At 36.8% G+C, this 23041-nt stretch overlaps 1 protein-coding gene across 2 annotated transcripts in view; it reads right to left on the bottom strand.

Moving 5' to 3' along the window:
- LOC145765942 (ephrin type-A receptor 4-like) overlaps positions 1 to 22469 on the bottom strand; it is a 31137-nt gene extending 8668 nt beyond the window's left edge. For both annotated transcript variants that reach the window (XM_082577602.1, XM_082577603.1), the window contains exons 1-7: positions 22333 to 22469; positions 19148 to 19221; positions 14034 to 14152; positions 13116 to 13361; positions 12494 to 12693; positions 11990 to 12094; positions 3943 to 4140 (exon numbers count right to left, since the gene is read on the bottom strand). In XM_082577602.1, the coding sequence (XP_082433728.1) occupies positions 3943 to 4140; positions 11990 to 12094; positions 12494 to 12693; positions 13116 to 13361; positions 14034 to 14152; positions 19148 to 19221; positions 22333 to 22402 (1012 nt within the window). In that variant the 5' untranslated portion in view covers positions 22403 to 22469. The remainder of the gene's footprint in view (positions 1 to 3942; positions 4141 to 11989; positions 12095 to 12493; positions 12694 to 13115; positions 13362 to 14033; positions 14153 to 19147; positions 19222 to 22332) is intronic.
- Positions 22470 to 23041: the final 572 nt, after the last annotated feature.

The following is a 23041-nucleotide window of genomic DNA, read 5'->3' as shown; positions in this document are numbered from 1 at the left end:
GAGTACAGTATTTCCATACTAGCGGCTTGTTGCCGAAACAGACAACCTATGTTATGATATCGCACTGAATGCCTCAACAAATTCAAATCGTGAAGGCCAGTCCAACTCTTGTGGATGTTTTTATGCAACTGCATCCCCGCTGCCAAACGTCGCCAATTCTACATCTTTGCAAAGGACAACTTTTTCTTCCTAGCTCCCGCCTCGTTGACGTCATGTCGAAGCATGACCAGACTATAAGCTGGCCACGATCGAAGCAATTAATACCTTCAGGTAATTCATCCAGAAAATCGGTTTTTATCACTTTGAGATCAGAATTTTGTGTTGTTTCAACGTAAGCAGGTGCAAATTGTGCGGACAATAATACATGAGGCAAATCACTTTCCGTGGCGTGACGTCATAGTGGATTCCTTCAAGCTCAACTGACGACTGCTTCTCAAAATTTTCAACAATCAAACATTGCTTTGTTTTCAACATCAATGTGACAATTTAGAATGAAAACTTTTCACATCTGCCTGAAACACAAGTATTCGCATTTTTTACGAAGTGTCGAATTTCATAGCAAGACCACTGCCCTTGGTTTACAAAGACGCGATGATGAAATCATTTTTTGTTGTTCTTTCAAATGTCGACTTGTAACTCAAAAACCGGTTTCATCTGCTTCAATCCCGAACTGAATGTTTGAAGTATCACGTGATAACTGACATTCATTCAGTGCTCAAAAAGTTGTCAGGAGTAACAATAAAAAAGCCATAAAAATTCTTCACGAGTTTGAGCTCATGAACTTCGTACTAAAAAAGTTCATACCCCCAGACAACAAATCAATAGTTTTTTACATTGATTTAACGTCTGCAGACAATTGATTTGCCGTCTGAGCGCCCCTGTCAGTTCAGTAATCCTTTGTAGCATTGATTCAATGCCTGCATACGTTTTAATCAACGTTAAAAAGGGCTGATTTACTATCTGCACTTTCTCTCACTGTTGAAGAACTGATTTGAAGCGGGCTACATCCCGGTGACGTAATGAATTTATGATAACCTCGACTTATCTTTCACAAAATCAAATTCTTGAGATGGCATTTTTTTTTTTAAATCCTAGTTCACGAAAATGCTACAAAACCGTCGAATACTTTACACACTTCCGGTTCCAAATATAGCCATTTTGTTTAAATTTCAAAACTCTATTAAACTCTGCATAATAGTTATTTTTAACTATTTAATTAGTCTACACTAATACTTATGACCTTAGAAGAGAAATTTTTGCAACGGTTTAACTCGCACTTAACTGGGTAGTATGTTTGTTTTAAAATATACAAGATGGTATGCAAAATCATAAACTAAAAACTAGTTTTTGAATGAGGAATTTTTGTGCGTTATCAAAACATCAAATCAACGTGAGTAAAACGTTCATAATTAGCTACAGCATACCATATGAAATGTCAACTTCCGTAAAAATAGCTGTGTAAATGTTCGGACAAAAACGTCAATCAGTAAGTGTACGTTATGACAGAGGATTATAGTGACAAGGGGTGGTCTTCCGCGAGCAACAATAAGCCGCATAAGCCACAACCTTAATCTTTGCAAATATAAACACATCAACCACTCTGCTTCATCCCTAATGATAGGTTATCTCTTGGATCTCTCAGCGGCCAGTATATCCCGGCCAGCAAATCAGTTCTTTTTCACATTGATTCAACGTCTGCAAACGTGAAAATGACAAATTTGCTCTAGCTGACAGGTCGCCTGACTTACACATTGTTTCAAAATTTTAGTATAAGTTTCAGGTTAGCTGGGTTACCTTCCTGATATGAAAGCGTTAAATTAGGCGGTTTCTTGGGCTGAAAAACAAAAGCTAACTTGGATAAATATTTCGGTGTCATGGTTGCAGCGACTTTAACTGTGGCTAAGGCACAGGCTTGTTTGTAACTTGAAACTGCATTACAAACCAGGCAGAACGCTCCGACTGATCTTGACAGACTAATAAGTTTAAGCTGCAACAAAATTATGAAACTCAAACTTTAACTCTGTAAAGATGTGTAACATGCAAGAGCCAAGGCACAACTGCTGGGTCAAAACAAAAAGTTATGTTGCAGACTAAAATGTACGTTTTAGTGCGGACAAAGATGCAAAGAAATGCTAGAACTATGCAAAAAAACAAAACAAGCTTTGTGGCATGTTAACCAAAGGCATTTTCTTAGTTTTGCAATTTGAAAACTTCTCAAACGTGAAGTCTGGAATTGGATGTTTAAAAACTACGTATTCACTGTTTCTCGGAAAAAAAAACTGCTTCCAATGCACTGCAACATACCGAAGCATGTTCTTTCACCTACTCAGGAAAGTCAAAACTTCGCAAAAATAGCTATACCAGACTAAATTGAAACATTTAAAGTTTTGATTTTTCGCAACTCAAAATGCAAAATCAATCTTTCTGTTAAAATATGTTTTAAAAAAAATAAAGTTTGAAGGCTTCGAAATATGGCAAACCCTACTACTGTGCACCACAAATGAGTTACGAAAATTTAAGACCACAAAGCTGAAAGTGATATCAAACCCAAACGCTTCTTTCAGAGGAAGACATTTGGATGACGTCAGTTGATGACACACATTATTGTAAGTTGATAAGAAAAGTAGTAAGTTGAACATGACAGCAAAAATGTGTGTGAATGCGGTATCAATTAAAAGAGCATGACGGTCAATTAAAATGCCAACGGAATTCCAAACTTGAAGTTCTAGATATTCAATGAAGCCTCAGGCGAATCGGAGAGACAAGGCGAACGTTACACACTAGATTTCTTTAAAATCTTATGATGCAAATTAGATGTTGAATCAAAATTAAAAAAACCATTTGTTTCTGGACACCATTTTTGAAAAAATCAAAACGAAGTTACAATCTAAAGATCCTAACGTCTATAGACGTTGAATCAATGTAAAAATGACGGATTTTGTTGCCTTGGTATTGATATGAAATCATGAAAAGAAACGTCAGAAAACATTTTCAACAAGAGCTTTGATGCTTGTACAAGACAGCAGCCTCAAGCCAAACAAAAGAGCCGCACAAAACAACGACCCACTGACTTTAACACCATTCGTCACAGCACATGACCAGAGAACTGTGTTCCGAAAGCTAGTGCAATTCGCTAGTACCACAGCGAACTCGCAGCATCAGGCTAAAACAGGTCGTTAATATCTACATTGTGAAGTAAGCAACGATCATGCTGCTAAAAGCGAAACTCAATCAATTCCATGACCTTCAGATGTCCTGAACATAATCCATAATGTTTTGTACGAATCTTTAAACGCACGATTTTGTTTGAGAACAGCTATCAAATTGGTGGAGCATAAGTGACGAAGGTGTTGATTAAAGGTTTAAGATTTGTTTTTGATCAGGAAGCCCGGTGGTTGTCACGAAATTTAGAACCCAGCATTACAGGCGTTACTTTGTCAAATTTTGCAAGAAGCAAACAGTAAAACCTCTTTGGACTGTACTTCACTAATATCTATTTAACATAGGCGTTATCGAACTGACTTGCCCAAGAAAAAGAAGTTGTAGGCTAGTTATATTATACCTTGTGTAAGAAAACGGTTAATTATCTTCGGAGTTTTGTCAAAAAAAAACGTGATCTCAAAAGGTTTCTCTACAAATACAAACGAGTTCAACTAATTCATGACGTCATTCATTTCATATTATAATCATGGTTACATGTTAATTAGTTTCTTCATCATCAGCGTGTCATTATATTACTGGCTAGCCGGAAGAAAGACTTTGAAAACTTCTTCCTTTTTCTTCGTTTGAAAACTAAAGAACTTTTATAAAACTGCGGACAGTGAAAAAACATCACCTATAAACAACCTATATGTTGAAGTTTATGAAATTTAAAATTTCGTCTGTAGACGTTGAATCAATGTAAAAAGCGACTGATTTGCTGTCTTGCAGATGCACACTCACTTGTGCAAGGAACGCTGGTGTCTTCGTTCTCTGCTCTCGCGTACCCTTGATGGCATGGACACTGGTTGTGGTGTGACGTCATCTTATCCACCTTGGACCCCGAAGAACGAGATGGGGTGATTAAGAGCCCACTGTTTTTAGGGCATGGGACACACGCCATATCACCAGATGTCGCTTTGTAGGTCCCTTCCTGGCAAGCTGCAAAGAAAAAAAAATTATATTATACGGTATATTGTAGATTTTAAATGCAGTAATATAAAGGCTATACTTTGTAGTATACAGTATGGCATAAGTTTGAAATATATTTATACTAAACAGTATAGATTTAGCAAAACGACATTGCCACATAGACCAGAACTGTTATTTTCTGGTTCAAGTCTATTTTATAATAGCGCGTCTCATTGTGTTGGTATGCACGCTGTTTCAAAAATGTGATTTTTTAAAGATATTTTCCCAAACAACAGATCGCTTTGTTGTTACAAAAATATTTTGCCAAAGTCAATATCAGCCAACAAAATCTGTTCCTTCACTGAACATTGAAACAACGTAAAAAGAACAAATTTTGCTTCTTTGAACATAAGGGGGGAGGGGCTCATTCTTTTTTGAAGAAAAGTTAATTCTACCAAATATGAAAAACAAGCTGATCCTTGAATTCTAAACAGAATTATTAAGCGATTTATTGACAAAAGCGTATGACACAAATCGCTTATTTTGAACCTAAGCGTTCAATATAAACAGTAGGAAGTGTCGTTTAATAACTGTCAACCAGATTCCAAGCGTCGGTGTTAAGTTTATTTTTGGTACAAGATAGCTGACAAAACGACAACATTGCGAAGGGATTAATTGTGCCAACGATGCTACTTTAAACATTAATTTCAATGATGTAAAGCATATATATAGAATCACTAACGCAAAAGAATGTGTTTTTTAGGGCACGGGCATTTTTGGTAAAGGTTTTATGGAAAGGGTTTTCAATTAGCCTATTTCATGACAAATACTGAAAATGAGGAACGAATGTCAGAAAAACAGCAGAACTTGAAACTGTTTTGTGTAAGCTGGTAACTCCGCAAACCTTCAGTTAATTAATCATGAATTTAAATAAAAATAGACTTGTTGCTGTTTGTAACCGTTTTTGCAATGGTCAAAGGTTGCAACGGCATATAAAGTCTGTTTTCCCAAAATACATTTAAAACCGTTCTGCTAATGTCCGCACGTTCAAATATCACCAAACATCTAAAATATCCAAAATATTGATCGGAATAGCGCAGGCCGTCCGGAAAAAGTCAAGTGCTTTACAAGATGCTCTTACCATATGCCAGCTTTATAATGTAGTGGGACAAGAATTTCAATAATTTCCATGCCGCCAGTGAAATACCTATCATTTCGAACTATGAAAACATTGCTCTCTACATCGATGGAACAATACGGTTTGGATTTCACAATGGCAAAGATTTCCGTGTTTTGTTTTCATTGCATTCCCGCCTATCTAAAGTCTCCTTTTTACATCACTTATAGGTTGGAGCATGGTTGGAGTGATGCAAAAATATACCTTTGCCTTGTCGTGAAGTTATTCAACCGTTACATTTTACAGAACACGAGATCCGAAGCGGCTTTTTGTGAATCAAGTTATGATGAAAAGGGTAATTTTAATGGCTAGACGTATCGTCCTCATTTCATTACAGGAAAATATTACTTTCATTTTGCGTAACAATTTAAACTCTAATGTCACACGCATGAAGCTGACAAACAGCACACATCGGTTACCATTGGATACCGGTGTTGGGAAAAAAAGGGTTAAACTAAATAAGGTTCAAATGGCCATCTCTGTAAATGGACTTTTGACTAGTTCGGAACCGAAGCATAAGGGTATTCAATCAACTCTAGATTGGTTATTTGGCGACAGCTTGGCGAGGTGCTTGCTCTAGTTTTGCTTCTTTTCTCGATTTAAATTAATATATTTCTTGCTGATGCTAAACTTTTGACCACAACAGTATCACAAAACAAATAAAACTTCCTTTTAAATGAATGAGCTCGTTGAAGCTGAAAAATTAACGACACGTATTGCGTTTCAAGACCGCAAACAAGCGTCACTATATGCAATAAGTTAACCACAGTAGACACTTATACCGTAAGCAAAATATCCTTTATAATATCAATGCATTTTTCAGATCCAATGACCCACATCTGCTATTATTCATCACGTCAAACTTTCCATGGAAGTTCTTAGCTAAGCAAATAGGCCAGTTAAAGGTGTGTTTAAAAATATTTACCAACAAATTCACCCAGAATGACAAATACGTGGAACAAGCCCAAGAAGGAAAAAATACAATGTAAAACATATGTTGGGTGTTGTTTTCCGAAACCGCATTGTTTGCCAAAGAAATCAGCAACTGGAAACCCAACTCGTGGACAGTCTTACTTTGCACAATGAGTTTTAAAGTAGTTTGTCGAAAATCTTTCGTCATTTGATTGATCGAAACCCACTCTGTGACACCGGTGATTGCGTGTGCAAACTTCTATGACATCTGGACAGCATTGAGTGTTTGCAAGTTCTCAAAATAGCTTACAAATCCAAACAAAACCAGTTCCAGACGTCGCAATTTGCATCGGCCTGGTGCAATTCTTGCATCTTTGTCTGACAAAACCGTCAAATCGTTACAGCGTACACAACCGCGAGACAGATTTCAACGATTCCTTCCTTTCTAAGCTTTTTATTCATAAAGTCAAACAAACTAAGTAAAACAAAAGAAAAGTTAAATTTGTAAAGGAAACAGTCTTTCCGCCCCTGGATTGTGTAACTGTCACACACAGTGTTTAGGATGTCTTACCACTTGATAAGGAAGTGGTACCAGTGAGATATCTGTTCAATGCATCAAAAGTCAAAATGGCATCTCAAGATCTAGTGCGTTGACATTTCGTCAACATTGTGAAGGAATTTTCATGCAAAGTAAGCGTCTGTTTATGTTGTTGCCAAGTTACATGTGGTTGCAGCTGGGAAAGTCATTTGACTGGTAATAAAATTTTGTTAGGTGCATGACTACACAAACCTCACAAATATTTTCTAGCCACATGCTTATCTTAGTTTCCCAAGCTTTCGAAGCCACTTGTTTAGTGAACAAGAATCGGAAAAAGATGAATAAGTAGGCAAAAAAGGTGCTGTAACGGTTCGGAACATTCAATTTCGGTTATGCCTTTGTGTAAAAGCAAGCACACAAACAGATCCAAAGGCTTCGGTCAGACTTACAAGAATTTGATTTGATGTTCGCGTTGTTTTGTACGTTTTTGAAAAGAAAGACTCAAGGAAATGCAACAAAGAACGAATGAATGGAATCAATAAAATCGCTGGTCAGTTCACACGTTTGATAATGACGTAATCTCGGAGCACAACACGTAACCGAAACCGGGTCAACGAAGTTACAAAAGAAACAAAGAAATCAATTTGCTGACTAAAACTTCGAGAAGACGAAGCATTCCAATGGTTAAGGCTGAAGGAAAAGGCTGTTTTACCGAACTCACGCGTATACTGTACAAAGGCTAGGCTAATCCTCTATCCAAAAATAAGCCATAACTTGGGGTATATATCACGTTTAAAAACACAAATCAATAAAAGGTTAACATAAACTATATTCTCAATAACTCAAGCAAAATTTGAAAGGATAAAAGGCCCCGGTGTGTGTCCATCTAACAAACGATTTTAACAATGGCAACGCCGATGGAATGACGCAATGTGAAAACGTCTGACAATGGTCTTAAAAGGGCTAATCATTGACGGAGAAAAGAAAAAAAATAATTTGACAAACGGAACTCGAAACAAAGAACTTTGTCTACCTTCTTTTGTGTTTCGTATGAGCCACGCTTGGCAAAGCCCAAGTAGAATAAACTGGAAAGTATGGGGGAAATTTAATCGGGAAGTAACTCGCAGCAAGCTGGTATGATTCAGTAATGGACTTAGCAATAATTCCAAAGTTTTCGTTGCCAATGCTTTTCTTTGGAAAGACGTGAAGAACAACGCACTTTATAAGATAACTCTGAGCATTTTATGTGATCGAAAAATAAAATAGTCGCAGAAAATCTTCGAAAACTCTGGTATGGAATGTTCGCATGAACTTAATGTTAAGAAACGTTGCTTTTTCATCCAATGCCTGGGTGTGTGAACTGAGGTTTTTTTCAAAAATAAATTTAAAGACTTTCCTGATTTAATCCGGTTTCCAGTTCCAGATGGTGGGATTTAGAATTAACCGGATCATCCCAGCAAGTATCAGTCGTTTTTCATATCGATTCAAGGTCTGCGGTCGTTAAATCAATGTAAAAAAATTATTGCTTTTCTGACTGAAGATGATGGGAAAAAGTTATAAGTTTCGAAAAACTTGTTGATAAAATGAGCTAAAAAATGAGTAAGAAACTGTTTACTCTGCTTGGTTGCAAAACCTGCTTCGTTGATTTCTTATACCCTATCTTATATCTCCAGTCACACCCAATGCTATTTTACCATTTAGTAACATGAAACCGACGTAAATATACTTTATGTTTTCCAGAAGGTGAGTGCTTGCAATTGTTTGCTCATCTTGAGCCTAAACGGGTTCCGTGAATGTTGTTGTTCAGGGGATTAGATATCACGCATCTTATTCTTAAAAGCCCGACAAATCGCAGGTGGTTTTGGGCTAGCATTTTTCGAACCTCTTTGACCCTAAAAGCGCAATTGCTTTATTTTTACAGGGTCACACTACTTTGGTAGGTAAAAATGATATATATTTGTTTAAAACCTTGCGCATGCAGTTCAGAACTGATCGATAATTTTGATGTCCCACTGTAGGGGTCAAGCTGAGATAATCATAATTTCCTTAATAAATAGTGAAATAAAGGCGAGAAGAGGGAGGGAAGTTTTTTGCGTAAGGCATTGAGTATGAAGGTGGGTGAAAAGAAAAAACAGGAACGTCAAAAAAAGAACATGGTAAGAACAGGTAAAGAATTTGAAAAGTTGAAACTTGAAAAGTTAAATATGAAATAGACCAATTCGAAACTACGACAAATGGTTTAATGCCGAAAGAAAACATTGTTTCGCACCCGAATATTCTTGTTTCGAGAGCCTCTACTGAAGTATGTATTCAGCTTTGTTGCTTTCGATAAAAAGGACAGTAGATTGAAAGTGAATGATGACCAAAAAATAATAAAGATCTCAGACAAAAAAAACCTTGCTTACGGTGCCATCAAATATGTCCCACTGGTTAAACTGTAAATTTGCACACAGCGGGGGAAGTTCTTGGGAAAAAACATAATCTCAAGACATTGGTGGAAACAAATATACAAACGTACACTAAAAAAATAAATTCAATTTTCACGTCTTTTCAACGTCGTCAGACATTGAAGTGGCGTGAAAAGCTGAACAAGCATCCAGCAACACAAACACTCGTCAAAGAAAAGGCCTAGGCTAAATTTTTTCAATCTTGTCGCATAAGTGAATCCACTAATCACCGTTACGCATCGACATCAGAAGCCAGCCGGCAAAAGCAGACCCACTCGAAGCTTCATTATCGTCTTGAAAGTGGTAAAAGCATGGCTAAGAGGCCATGAGTCAAGGATGATCATAGCAGCGGGCCTGCTTATCCATAGCTGCTTGATCATGCGTGATGAAGAACCGGAATGACACAAAGACTGAAACAGAAATCTTTGGTGGCAGCAAAAGAAGCGACACAATAGCACGTTGGCCTGTTTTTCAAATTCTGTTCTTTCATGGCGTATGTGATCACTGCGACCAAATGAACATTGAACACTTTCAAAATGTAACTTTCAATGACTGCAAAGTTAGCTAAGCGATGTGATTGCTTTTTCTGCTTCTGAACAAACGCCGTCAACAATTTGAACAAGTCAAATAGCAGTGCCAGATATAGAGATAGCACTCATGCAGCAAAAATCTCACCTGGTGTTGTAGCGCAACGCTCAGCAGTGCAAGCGACTCTGCTTGATTTAGTAGGTGGACAACAACAAGAACCTTGTCAGAGTGAAGATAAAAACTCACACAACGGTATTGCCTTACACAAAATTATTTTGAGGGAAAACAGGTTAACCAAATCTTGTGCAATTAGTGAAATGACAATCAAAGTTTTGATCGGAAAAACGAGCACACTCAATAGACCACCACGAAAAGACGAAGTGGCTTAGGTTCACATTAAACACAGAGCGCTTCTATCAAGATAAATACTTGACATGTTAGAAAAATGAAAAGAATCTTCTGGTGATATCAAGTTTGAATGTGTTTTGGCATCTGTTGACTTTTTGTCAAAAAGGCTGCCATTGTTGAAAGTGGAAAAAGATTTTGAACCAATCAGCTTTCACTTAATGAAAAAGCCGAAAAGGACAAAGGTCTGCAGCTTGAAATTACTTGTTTAAGAAAATTGAATGAACATGATGATGTAGAAAAGCATACCACTCCATTGTAAAAATGGAACTTTCAATTTCAGTTGTTAGAAGAAAACGAGACTGGCTGGATATTGCCGACCTGGCGTAGAAACCAAATGCGTTTCAGAGGCTGGAAAAGAGCGATTCCAATTACCAAATTTATTAAAAAAACATAAAAAAAATCCTTTTTGAGTCGGATAACGATCTCGCTCTGTTGAACCTGTACAAGCTGACAAAGTGATTCATAATTTTGAAAGCAAACAAATACAAAGATCAATACAAAACTTATGGGATGGGCCGGTTTGGAAAACAAGGCAAAGTGAAAGGAAGAGATCACGAAAGGCATCTTGGAATTTCACTCTGTGACACGGGTCGCCCTCAAAAGATTGGAACAAAAGAGTGGAATTGAAAAGGAAATGGGCGATGACAACTGGCGACCTGTAAGTAAGTAACCTTTTTTTTGGACACGCAACGATTAAATGACAAGAAATGCTGAACCAGGTAAGAATAGAAATTAAAGCTGAAATAGTCAACGTCCTGTGACGTAAAAAGCGACCAAGAAAGCATATTCATAAAACTGTTAACAATGTTGCAATGGTGGCTTGCGCGGGACCTTTGGAATTCAGGAATTCGTCAGATTTGCGTGTTGACGACCTTTCTTTATTTGTTCGCTGTGACGTCACGACCATTCATAAAGTGCGCAGTCGTAAAAGGCTCGGAAATAAAACGTGGAACGACATAGAATAACGCGGTTTCAACGTCATTAAGACTGAAAAGGACGTTTGAATGTGCAGAAAAAATACGTAAATCTTTCATGACAAGCCATGAAAGCCTACGAGTTGGTCGGAGCAAAATTGTTGTAATTTTAATGAGGAATTTTGTAATTATATTGCAAGACGGCTGAAGTAGCCGAGAAAACAGTTCCCTATTTCTCAATTCGGCTAAAACCTATAAATCGAAAATGCTTGAACGGTACAGCGCTTCAGTAACCTACCCATTCTGTAAGTTAAATGGCATAAAAAATTAAATGGGCAAAAATTCCTTAAACTATCAAGATAGTTGCCTAAATATTGGTTAAACGATTAGTTTTGTTACAAAATGTGAATTGTAACATTTCAAAGATCAAGCACTGTGGTGCTGTATAAATAGATAAAATAAAAAATAAAAATCAACACAAAAGCACAAACTCTGGCGTGATTTACGACAAACTGCTGCGTGTTCCGAGTATTGTAAAAGCAAAATGGTGGGTTGGATAGTTTCTGTTTGATAGCAATAAAAAGCAAAATACAAATAGCAGAAGATGGTAAACAGAGACTAGATTGTAACCTATCAACGATAGAGGTAGAAAAACAAAAAAGCCATAAACCTAATGAACCAAAAAAGAGGTGTTGGTCGTTCATTTTCCGTTTGAACTAGGATCAGTAGCTTTAATTGGCGCATACAGCTTGTAATTACTCAGCAAATATGTCCACAAAGCAAAAAAATGTCATTTAACAGGATGAAATGAAATCGCATTCATCTCAGATTCTAACTGAAGTGGCAATTTAAATTGGATTCAAGTCTGATCGAAATTTGTGTTCAATTATTGAGTATATGAAACTAATTGTTGGGTGTCATCGCCCCAAAGAGTTTGGCTTGTGGATAAACTCACCGTTACATTTTGTGTTGAATCGGTTGCTTTGAAACCCTTCTTTGCAAACGCATCGGCCGGTCGGTATCTGCCAGTGTCCATCGCTACTGCATCGGTATAGCGGCACTGGATACAAAAACAAGAATTTCTTTACACGCAGCAAACGTTGATTTTTAACAGAAATCGAAACAGAGATCATAGAATGAATTGGTGAAACGTAACGGAATCTTTGCTGAGCCACAAAGCTCTTGGAAACCTGTTTCCAGTACGTGTTTTAAAATTTGGCAATGTCAGAGTGATTTCACAGATTACTTTTACCAGCTAGGAAAGTGTCACTTTTAACTAGTGACACAATGATCTCAATAAAAGGTATGAAATACACCCAGTAAGTAAAATCAGCTATTTTTGCATTAATTCAATGTAAACAAGACTTGTTTTGCTGGGTGTACACCCTCAGAATGCTTGGCAATCACATTTTTCGCTCGCATACAATTTATCCTGTTTGATAAGTTAAACTAAACCAACCATCTTCATCGAATGCTATCTCGGCGTTCTCCACGCATTCGCCACCAGCAGTTACTAACGAAGCGACTGCAACTTCCGAGATGGTATTAGGAAACGCAGCCAAGTTTTTCGTAGTCTCAGGGCAGTAGTAATAATACACACGAAGTGCTATGAGTGCCATGCATGCTCCTTGGTCTTGAACGGCAATATAGAACCCTTTCCTAAAGCCATAAAATTAAAGATCAAACGAAATGGAAACTGAGTAAATAAGAAGATAATGGTCTGGCGAGACAATTTGTTATGAATTAACAGCAATCATTTTCTATTATGTTCTAACGTTTTACTTACAAATAATGGCCGTTTTGAAACACAAATAAAGCTGAAATGTGATAGTCCACAGACAACGAAATGAAAACTTAACTACACGTTGCTCATAGAAGATAGCAGTCCATTGAACGAAATGATAAGTTACGGAAATTTGTCTAGAGGCTGAAGGTTTGCCCAAACATAACACTGTGCAATTAAATCAACTAAATTACAAAGTCAATTTCACAGCGTAAAATTACCCAAGAAATCAGGTATTGATGCTTGGTGAAAAATCAAAACAATTACGCAGTTGAGTAATTGTTAAGGTAAATCTTACCGAGACAAAGGACCGAAACTAAACGTCTTTTTATTGATTCCGTCCGCTGCGTTGGCGGCAACAGTATCGACCTTAACATAGGGGTTTTCATGCCATGGGGGGAAGGTACTAGAAGCAACATTCCTGTCTGCCTCGTAATAAAAGATGTTAAAAGTTTCCTTGCATTGAGAGTTCTTCTCCTCTCCTGGAGAAGAGGAGCAAGGAGTTATGGAAAACTCAACATCCAGATGGATTCGTTTTCCTCCTCTGAAAAGAAGATATTATGGTCAGTTAACCCTGCTTCAAGAGTTTAATTTCACGATTGGTTCAAATTCCCACTACCCAAGACAGCAAAATCCATCATTTTTACATCGATTCTACAAATAACAGACGAATTTTGCTGTCTGGGTAGTAGCTCCATGCAGTGTAGAGTGGTGTGTATGCAACACAGCAGTCACAAAACTGCCAATCAAATCTCTCACAAGGTGGTAATAGAGAAGTTGACGCCCAAAAAAACGTTTATCGCTTTTTTTTAATTACTCTGAAGTCGTAGCGGAGAAAAATTTCTGAACTACTTTTAATCCATCAGGTCTATGACTGGCAGATGCGTAAGGTTGATGGCGTTAATCATAGTTTAGATAATTCGGTTTTAAACCAACACATTTTACGGTGTAGCACGCAAAAACATCACTTGTTGCGTCAAGGTGCGTCATAGTCTTTATTCGTAAGCAAAAATATATGTGACCGCAACTTCAGGTCTGAACACAATAATAAGACGTTGAAACGATGTAAAAATAACAAACAAGAATAACAAAAGACCACACTTGACTCTCACCAGTGTGAAAACTTCAACAACAGAAGATTTTGAAACAAGCAATCAACGTTAGTTAGATATAAAATTACGTAACTAAAATAAAAAATTTTTTGCAAAAACCTCACCTCGCGTCGATGTAGGGGGATCTGATCCAGTTATCGTTCTCTTCAGCGGTGATTTGGCAAATTTGATAAGATCGAAGAATGTGCTGATAGCTACCATCAAAACCGCTCACTTCCTCCCACTAAAATAAACAAACAAAGATATGATGGACTGGGAGAATGGTGACGTCATACATTGCGATGACACACGAGCTGATAACCAGAATACCTCTAATCGCTCATGTGATTTCGCAAAACTAATTCTTTTGTTTGCAACATAAATTAAATGTCATTTATGGTTAGTTTCAGGATTCTCAAAGTGTCGTGAGGTTGTCAACGGCATTTTTGAGGATAGACAGTGTTCATATCAGGATCTCAGTATCACCGTGTAACATCACAGTCAAGCAAACTTGATTGTGAGTTATGGTATTGCCGAAAAAATGTCTCCGAATGCGAAGTTTGAGCTAAACAAAGCATCGACCGATACAAATCTGATTAAAGATACAGAAACATGTTTTGTCGCTTTCAAGTTTCAATCGACAGTGGACAAAGCTACGCACTGTCATGAAGACTTGCGATGGTTATTGGAATATTCGTTTGAAGAAACAAAAGTTATGACATTTCTTGGTATTGTTGATTTTTTAGCTTCCGCCCTCTACTAATATTGATTCAAACGTGAAAGACTTTTGTCAATAAGACTGCTTTTGTCATAATTACGCTATTGGTGTTTGCAGTGAGATTTAAACCCAAATGAGTGCGGTTATGAAATCGCATCGGTGAATGGACCTCTTTTATTTAAGATCAGCAATGAGGACGATAAAACACAGTCAGTGAGTGGTCACAATACACCACTGGCAAACCGCAAAGCACGATCGTTAAACGCAATGTCTTTAAGCTAAACGGCAAATAAGCTAATCCGTTTAAAATTTAATAAAATCCATGTCGAAGAAATTCTGGAATAACCAAGGCATGTTCTCTTACCCGTGACGCAATGAGTAGAAAACACGTTAATCAATACAAACTGCAGGAAACAATGGAAAGAATTGGAATGTGTACGAAAAAGATGCCACTCCTGCTTGACAATGTATATACTACTGCACTTTGAGGGATGAGTAAGCAAAAGCATTTTTCTGATAAATTTTGTATATTAGCAGTGCACTGCAATGCTACGGTTTGCACGATCATAATATGTGACAAATCAGTGAGCCGATGAAAGTACCGGGTAAAGGTTGAGAAACAACGACAACGTGTAAAAGTGTGCATTAACTCTTCAATTTGAAAAACGAAAAGAAGATGTTTGATTAATTCTTTATTCCTATGATACAGGAACTCCTTAATAAAAGAAATCATATAAAAATTTGTAGAAAGGGCAGACTATAAGTAGAATACACCATGGAAAGACAGGCCCATACAGCAGTGACGCCAAGTATCCAAATGTACTTTTATTAATATTCAGAAGATTAAAAGTAATTTGCGTTCTTCTGGTGACTATTTACTAGGTTACCTCCTGATGTTAAAGATGATAACTAGCTTTTCAGAAGATTGCTTTTGTTGGATCCATTTACAAAAGAAAGAAGGATGTAAGAAACAAAACGTGGATTTCAAACAAAGATCTCAAGATAATCTTCGCCCATTACAACTGGCACGCAATACGTACACCAGCGAGATGTGCGTACTTTAAAGTTCAATCCAGATATCAAAATCAATCATTTTTTTAAGGAATTAACGTCTGCAAAACGTTAACTAAATATAAAGAAGCCAATTGTGCTAGCAGGATAACGACTGTGAAAGACGTCATCAAAATGTGAATTCGGCAACGGAATTCTGGATTGCGTGAATAGTCCAGCGTAGACAAACAGCTTTGGTTGTCTCCGCTCGTCTGTAGTTAATCATTTACACTTTATAGTATAGCGAATTAATCTTGTAGGGCAATCTTGTTTGATATTTTGCAACGATTCAAACATCCACCAATAACACACATAGAAGATTTCCGTCGGTTCAGTGACTTCTCCCGTATGACACTTCATGAAAACTTATACCAGTTATTTCAAATTTTACAACAGGTAAGTCAACTTGTAACTTTAGGGATTCCAGTCACTTTTTTCTTTCAACCACTGACGATAGATCATGCTTTTATGGAAGTAGACATGTTTTTTGACAAATAAAACGCTTCTGCACTCTTGTACTTCATTTGTTTCGGAAGTTATTAAGTTGTTAAAGAGGACATGAAATATAGGCAAAGGAGGTTTGGACAATATTTGAAAAATTTTAACATTTGAAGAATGAAATATGGATATTGCTGGTGGCCTATTTGTTCATAGAGCGGCTCAGCAAACCTCTTTTTTGAGTCAAAAATAAAAATTCCAATTCAGACCAACCTCAAACGTTAGTTGAAAGAATTTTTGTTTTGACAAATTGCGGAAGTCTACTGCGTTTTTACCTAAAACTTTTGCTCATTTCCTTAGGCTGATGATTCACTCATACAACGTTAATTAAACGGTCGATGATGCATCTGTTCAACCATGAAAATCATTGAAGCACGATAGGTCAAAGTATTCGTCGTTGATTCATAACTCAGCTAATTTTCCAAGGATAGTGGTCAACAACTCATGGGCTAATGGGGCTCAAAAATGAATGAACCAAATTGCGTTTGTGTGCGGGAAAAATTGCGTTTCTTCCAGCCAGCAAATCAGTTCTTTTTTCACATGGATTCACTGTCTTTAGGCGTTGATTAATTTACTGGGTAAGATCTACAAAACACGACGGCTTACTTTGTTGTACCACAAACATATTTAACCCAGTAACATCACGGGGTTTGACATTACACTGACTTAAAAGACTAATCCACATGGACATGAAGAAATTAACCAAAACGTTTTTGTACCGCACCAGAAAAAATTCATGTAATATCAAATCACACATTAAAACTTAGTTGTTACTCGGGAATGTTTTCGGATGTAAATTAAAAACTTTATGGCAACCAAGCATCGCAAGTTTTTAAGTTTACTTTCCTCAACTCTTAACAATGCAGCTCAAATAAAGTGATGATATGAAATCGTGTTGATGATCACCCAAGTCCAGATAGGGAAATGGATAAAATATCTCAAAACTTAAGATAAAAGATCTCTTGTTATTAGAAATTTCCGAAGGCAAAGGCTATTTTCTAACTTTGAAATCTGGTGATTAATTTTTCTCCAAATTTTAAAGTGGTTCACTGTGAAATTGACATGAAAACGGTTTTATGCCTGATTCTGCCAAACAATTTTCTGAATCCATTCAATAAGGGAATTAATCCAAAACAAAACTTATGGCGTCATACCGTTTAGTTTGTTTACACCTGAGGGTTCAGAAACTAGTTTGGTGAACCTAAGAATGAAACGAAGGTTCAAACGAGGAAAGGTGTTACCACTGCGGGCATCAAAACCGGATATCCCATGAACAGCCTCAATACCTTTCATCGGTGTTTCGGATGTGATTTATATTTAAGTAAACGGTCGTAACATATTTTCACAGAGGATAGTATACAAGGTATATAAATGTAACTATCGTGGACTCTGGTTTGAGAATCGTGATCTTTCTGTATGGTTTACCATTATAAAACGTCAATTCAACGTACAAAGTAACTGTGATGTTTGTTCAGGCAACGCCACCTGGAAAGAGTGGCAAAGATGTCCTAACAACAAAATCAACAAACCCTAAATTACTGCAACATCTGGTGGCATTAAATTAAGGAAAACTGTGCATACTTTGGGATACACCTGTAAAATCACGATTTTACGTCAATTGCAGGCAATCAAAACGTTGATTCGATGCAAAAATAGCGGATCTCCCATACTCACCTTGCGGTATGGATATTCTGCTTAAGCACACATGCTTTTTGATGGACTATGTAACAAGAGAAAGTTCGAAGTTCACTAGCTCGCATAACAAAATGGTTAAGAAAACCAAGGTAAAGGTTTATTCCCTATGAAAAACGCGCCTAATTCATACTTGCATCGTCCGTATGCTTTTGTGGATCTGGTATTCGGGATGGATCATTAACACATTTTTTCAAACCATTGAAAGATGAAAAGTGGATAATGACCAAAGAAAACAAAAAAATGAGTACAACTTATAGAATACGTGGCTTTTCAAATTATAAAACTATCGAAGTAGGACGCCATGTCCATTACAGACTGAACCTTTCCCACATCACGACAATCCCATTTGTTCTAATCCACAATGAAACATCCGTCATTTTTACATTGATTTAACGTCTACAGACGTTTGATTTCGTTGCCTGGCATTTCCAACTGCTTAAGAATTATTTGTGACTGGAATGACAACTTGTTTTAAGTTTTTTTTTCATCAAAACTTGTGTGTTCTCTCCTCATAAACGAAAAAACAAAAGGTCTTCACTTGAAAGGTTTCAGCGCATTGTTACACAACTGATCTTGTACTGCCATTAGAGTCCTTATCTAAATCAGGTAGATTACTGTTTTTAAAAGCTGAAGAGCAAATATTTGCTCAAAAATTTCCAAAGCAAAAAACATGCGATTATTTCATTGAGACAACGTCGTTAGTGGTCAGATTGATTTCCAATATTGATTTAGCTCTTTGCCCATCCACACAACACATTTCATCATGTGTGTGCAGTGACATCATCACAAAATCTAAGAATATTGATTGCTTTTTTAACATTAATTAACTTGTCACAAATCAATCTAGTTTCAGACTTACACGATTATGAAAAAAGCTTAAAATATGAAGTCTAACAAAGGCAAAAATCACTTAATGAGATTGAAGAATTGCTGGTGTGAAAAATACAAACTGAATGCAATGCTAATATTAAAACACAATTTTGGTAAAGAGGTGATTTTCTAGAACCACAGACAAACGAATAGCCTACGTTGTCTAATATTGAAATACCTGTGGATTTTTCAACATTTACGCTAACAAAACAATATACCAATGCAAAACAGCACTTGCTAATCCACCACACAAGTAACACAGTTTTCTTGAAACAAACTGCTTAAGGCTAGTGTGGAGGTTAGTATTTAAAATTATTATACTGCAAAAGGTACGTTTTCTATAGTAGAGCGGTTTGACACAGCTTAATGAAAAAAAAAATGTCATAAAACAACAACAAAAATACTTACCCCTTCGTCTGCCACAATAGAGTGTTTGTCCCATTGCAGATCACTGGTGGCTAACTTTGTGTTGTAAACTTCCACTGCAAATACAAAAACACAACCAACTAAACGCTTGTGTCTATGGGCAACAATAAACAATCCATCTAGGATTTCTATTAATATAAATAACTTAGACTCTCAGAATCTTAGTCTTAGAAGCATTTTCATCTTTAGAAACTAAACGGGTCGACATCATGGTATATACTATATATGTTTGTATAAAAAATGTGTGAACAACATTTTTGACCTTCATTAGCTCGACAAACACCGTATTTGTTTTGCAATTAATCTGCTATTGAAAACTCTTCACAGAATCGAGAGAAAATCATGTTTACAGTGAAGCGTGAATGAGAAATTCATGCATCACTGACCGAGGTGGTATGAAGGTGAGCGTAAACTTGACAACATCCCAGACAGCAAAATCCGTCATTTTTACATTGATTCGACGTCTTCAGACAAATGCAAAAACGATGGACTTTGCTATCTGGGTGATATCACGCCAATAACATACACAAAAGGCTGGTTCGCATATTGAGAGTTTATGGATATTTCCAAACTGTAAATTTATGCATTGACTCATATAAATTTGCCGTAATGTGCAATCATCGTTTGGAAGTAATAACATCAAAGCAAGAATTAAAGACACATGTGGAGTGGGAGTTGGAGTTGCAGTGTCCTAAACGAATTTTACGCGGACGAAACCAAGCCAAAAAACTTTTGCAACTAACAAAACCTATGTTTAGTTTGCTAAAAAAATGCTTTTTGTTTTGAACAGCCTTCATACACGCTTTATAAAATAATGTTCTTAAAGTGTATTGTAACGCTTTTGTTAACATTATTTTAGCGCATAACGATTAGTCTTGCTCTTTTAACCTCGACACATAAATGTTTGTTATTTTACCTGTAAACAAATTTATTAGAAGTGTGGGAGAGAACGAATTTGCAACTCGGTCAGAGAAACACAGCTACCTTGCAAAATGTCAAATGCTCCCTTCTTCATGTCAGAAACACGAGCGCGTTACAAATGACATTCATTCGTTTTGCAACAAGGAACCAAAAAACATATACAGTATTGCTGTCGTATTGATTAATAACTTTTTCATAAACAAGAACCATGAAAGTGAGATATGCAATTTCATGGTAAAGGCAAGGAAAATATACAACAGCATCATCGGAAAACCACAGAGCAGACCAGCCATGTAATGTGAAAAGCAGATTAAGTTCATCAAATCCGGTGGACTACGTCACTCCACAAACCCAACTCATTGTGGTTCCGGTTCGTTGGAGATTAAGTTGCGGTGAAATTCAAACTTTCAAGTCAAATTCAAACCTTTAAACACTTAATTAGAACAAAAGCGATAGATGCGAAGAAGCAGCATACATATTTGAAGTGAAATGGAAAGGATTTAAAAAAATAAAATTACAATTGCTTGCACAAAATGCTTTCAGATTACTCCGATATAAAGTCTGATGACTACCTTAAAATTAATTTATGTGAACTTGTTACGTTAAAACGGTAAAAATAGCTCAGACAAGAGTATGGTGTCTTGTTTCAATACCAAATAGCCAGTGCTGCGGTGTCACATTACAAAATACAAACATAACAGAATTACAAAGAACACAGAGGTCTGATTCTACCCTTCAGGCGCAAACAAAGATACCTACATAAAGCCGTCATTATCCATTAAACTCATTGATAAATTTCGCCTAATTGCGACAGATTTCTTTGTTAAAAAATAACAAGCAAGAAGCGGAAAACTGAATGTGAATTAAGACACTTCAAGCTGTCAATAATGCTTCTTTAATTCCAGACTTACACAACAATTAACACATAAAATAAAGTACATTCTAATTGGCTTTTTGGGAAGTGTATAAGAATTTTTGTAAAAGAATCCAACAAACTTTTAAAAATGTTCTATCTCGCTAATAGCCTAATCGGTTGAATACTTATTGTTGCTTTCGCAATGAGTAAAACCTTGCATGATCAGAAACAGTTTTATAACTGGCGAGCAATTTCTTGAGAATTATTGTGCTTAATGTGTTAGTGAGACAGGTTTTCAATTTAAATGGTTTTCATTGACACAAGTTGGGGTCATTTTGTCAGTGAAGCTATGCAAGCTATGACAATGACTGAACTCACACGGGCTAGAATTTCCACAGACCGGCTGCTTTTTTTAAAGTCAAAAACGATCAGCAGGCATAGATATTCAAAATGTTATAGCCAGATGTCTGCACTCGAGAATCCAGCCGGCGTAAGCTGCTTTTTAATAAAGTGGATGAAACCAAACCCGGTGACCATTATTTGCCTCAAAGTCGCATTTCCTTCTTAAAAATGTCTCATAAGCTCTACGGTAATGCAATGTTATTGGACGCAGATTAGAATTATTGATAAAGATTTCAGAAAGACATAGAAAATGATTAATTTCAGGTTTCGCTGTGCACGGAATACGGTAACATAGTAAAGAAGAAATTCGTTCTCAGTAAAGACTAGCAAGTTATCAAAAGAAAAATAAATTATTTCAAAAACGAAAAACCTTCCTGATTCTACAGTTTTAAGCGTTCAAACAGACACTTGTTTAGGACCATTTTATCGAAACAGACTACCGTAACGAAAAGAGCGACGTTTGCGTTACGTGTTTCCGTTTCAATCCGCAAAAACTGGCAGTGAAAGATACTGACAGATAACATCAACACCATTTTCAACTAGTCTCACCCATACCATTCATTGCAAACTATCGCAGCCTACACGTTGCTGCAATGCCACTTGACGTTGTATTTGTTGAATCATTGAAAAATAATGATAGCTTTTCATACTGAAAATATGCTGGTTGTGCTTGTGCAAATAAGTAAACACAAAATCTAGACTCCGCGCATGATATCTAAGGCAAACATAAATGGCAGAAACCATCCGCTTTGTTAAAATCAGCAGGTTCAGCAGTCTTAGTGCAGTAGGCTTTTTTATTGTACGGGTGATCTGCCACTAATTAATGGAAGTAAAAACTTCCTAACAGCGTATTGGTTTCGTTGTACTCAGTACGCGAGCAGTACATAAATCTAGTGTGAAAAGGTGCGCAACTGGGTAACAGCAAGAGTTTTGTGGTACTTTGTGAGCCTTCTACTTTTACAACACACAAAATGCATAAATTACTTACTCATGTCAGCATAGCACAATGCAACCATGCATGTGACAATTGTCAAGTACAAGCTCAGCTTCATTTCCATTGAACAACGCTGTCTTTGATCTTGCCACTAAAACAGCATTCCTTGTAACTAAGCCTAAGTGGGTTTCTGAAACCAAAGTGTAAACATATAAGCATGTAGCTTTGAGTGTTAAGCTGTATCATGCAATATTTTTTTCGTTTTAATTAGAGTCTTATCTGTATTAAAATCTGTCAATCTCTCTTGCCGCTTGTCAAACTCATACACTGTTTGACTGAAAAGTGACTGATGTTGACCTACAAAGCTAAATTTTTGTTTTACAATTGATAAGAATTGCTGCAATAATAAGTAGAAAACTGCCTAAACAAAAATACTAAGATTTTATCCAGTTACTGACAGTCTGCGGAAAACACTGGCAATAGCGGAACCAAAAGCACTCCTTCCTTCAACCAGCAGTCAGCCCAAATGAATGGATTATGATGGAGATAAAGCTCACACAATCTCGATCACCGCTGTGGAATGCCGCTCTTGGTGACGAAGCGCATCAAGCAAGCGACCGTGTGTCAGTTTGTTGGCAAACGTGCGTCTCGACTTACGACATCGGCTGTAATCGTTGATTCAACAAAAGCTGGCTTTCGTTTGACTCTCTGGTACAACCTTTCAGTTGCACTCACAAACAAAAGATTCATTTGGTTGCTTTAA

This window comes from Aplidium turbinatum, chromosome 3 (assembly GCF_918807975.1).
Source record: "Aplidium turbinatum chromosome 3, kaAplTurb1.1, whole genome shotgun sequence".
NCBI classification, from domain to species: domain Eukaryota; kingdom Metazoa; phylum Chordata; class Ascidiacea; order Aplousobranchia; family Polyclinidae; genus Aplidium; species Aplidium turbinatum.
The sequence above is the reverse complement of the archived record's forward strand: the minus strand, read 5'-3'. Positions and strand labels throughout refer to the sequence as shown.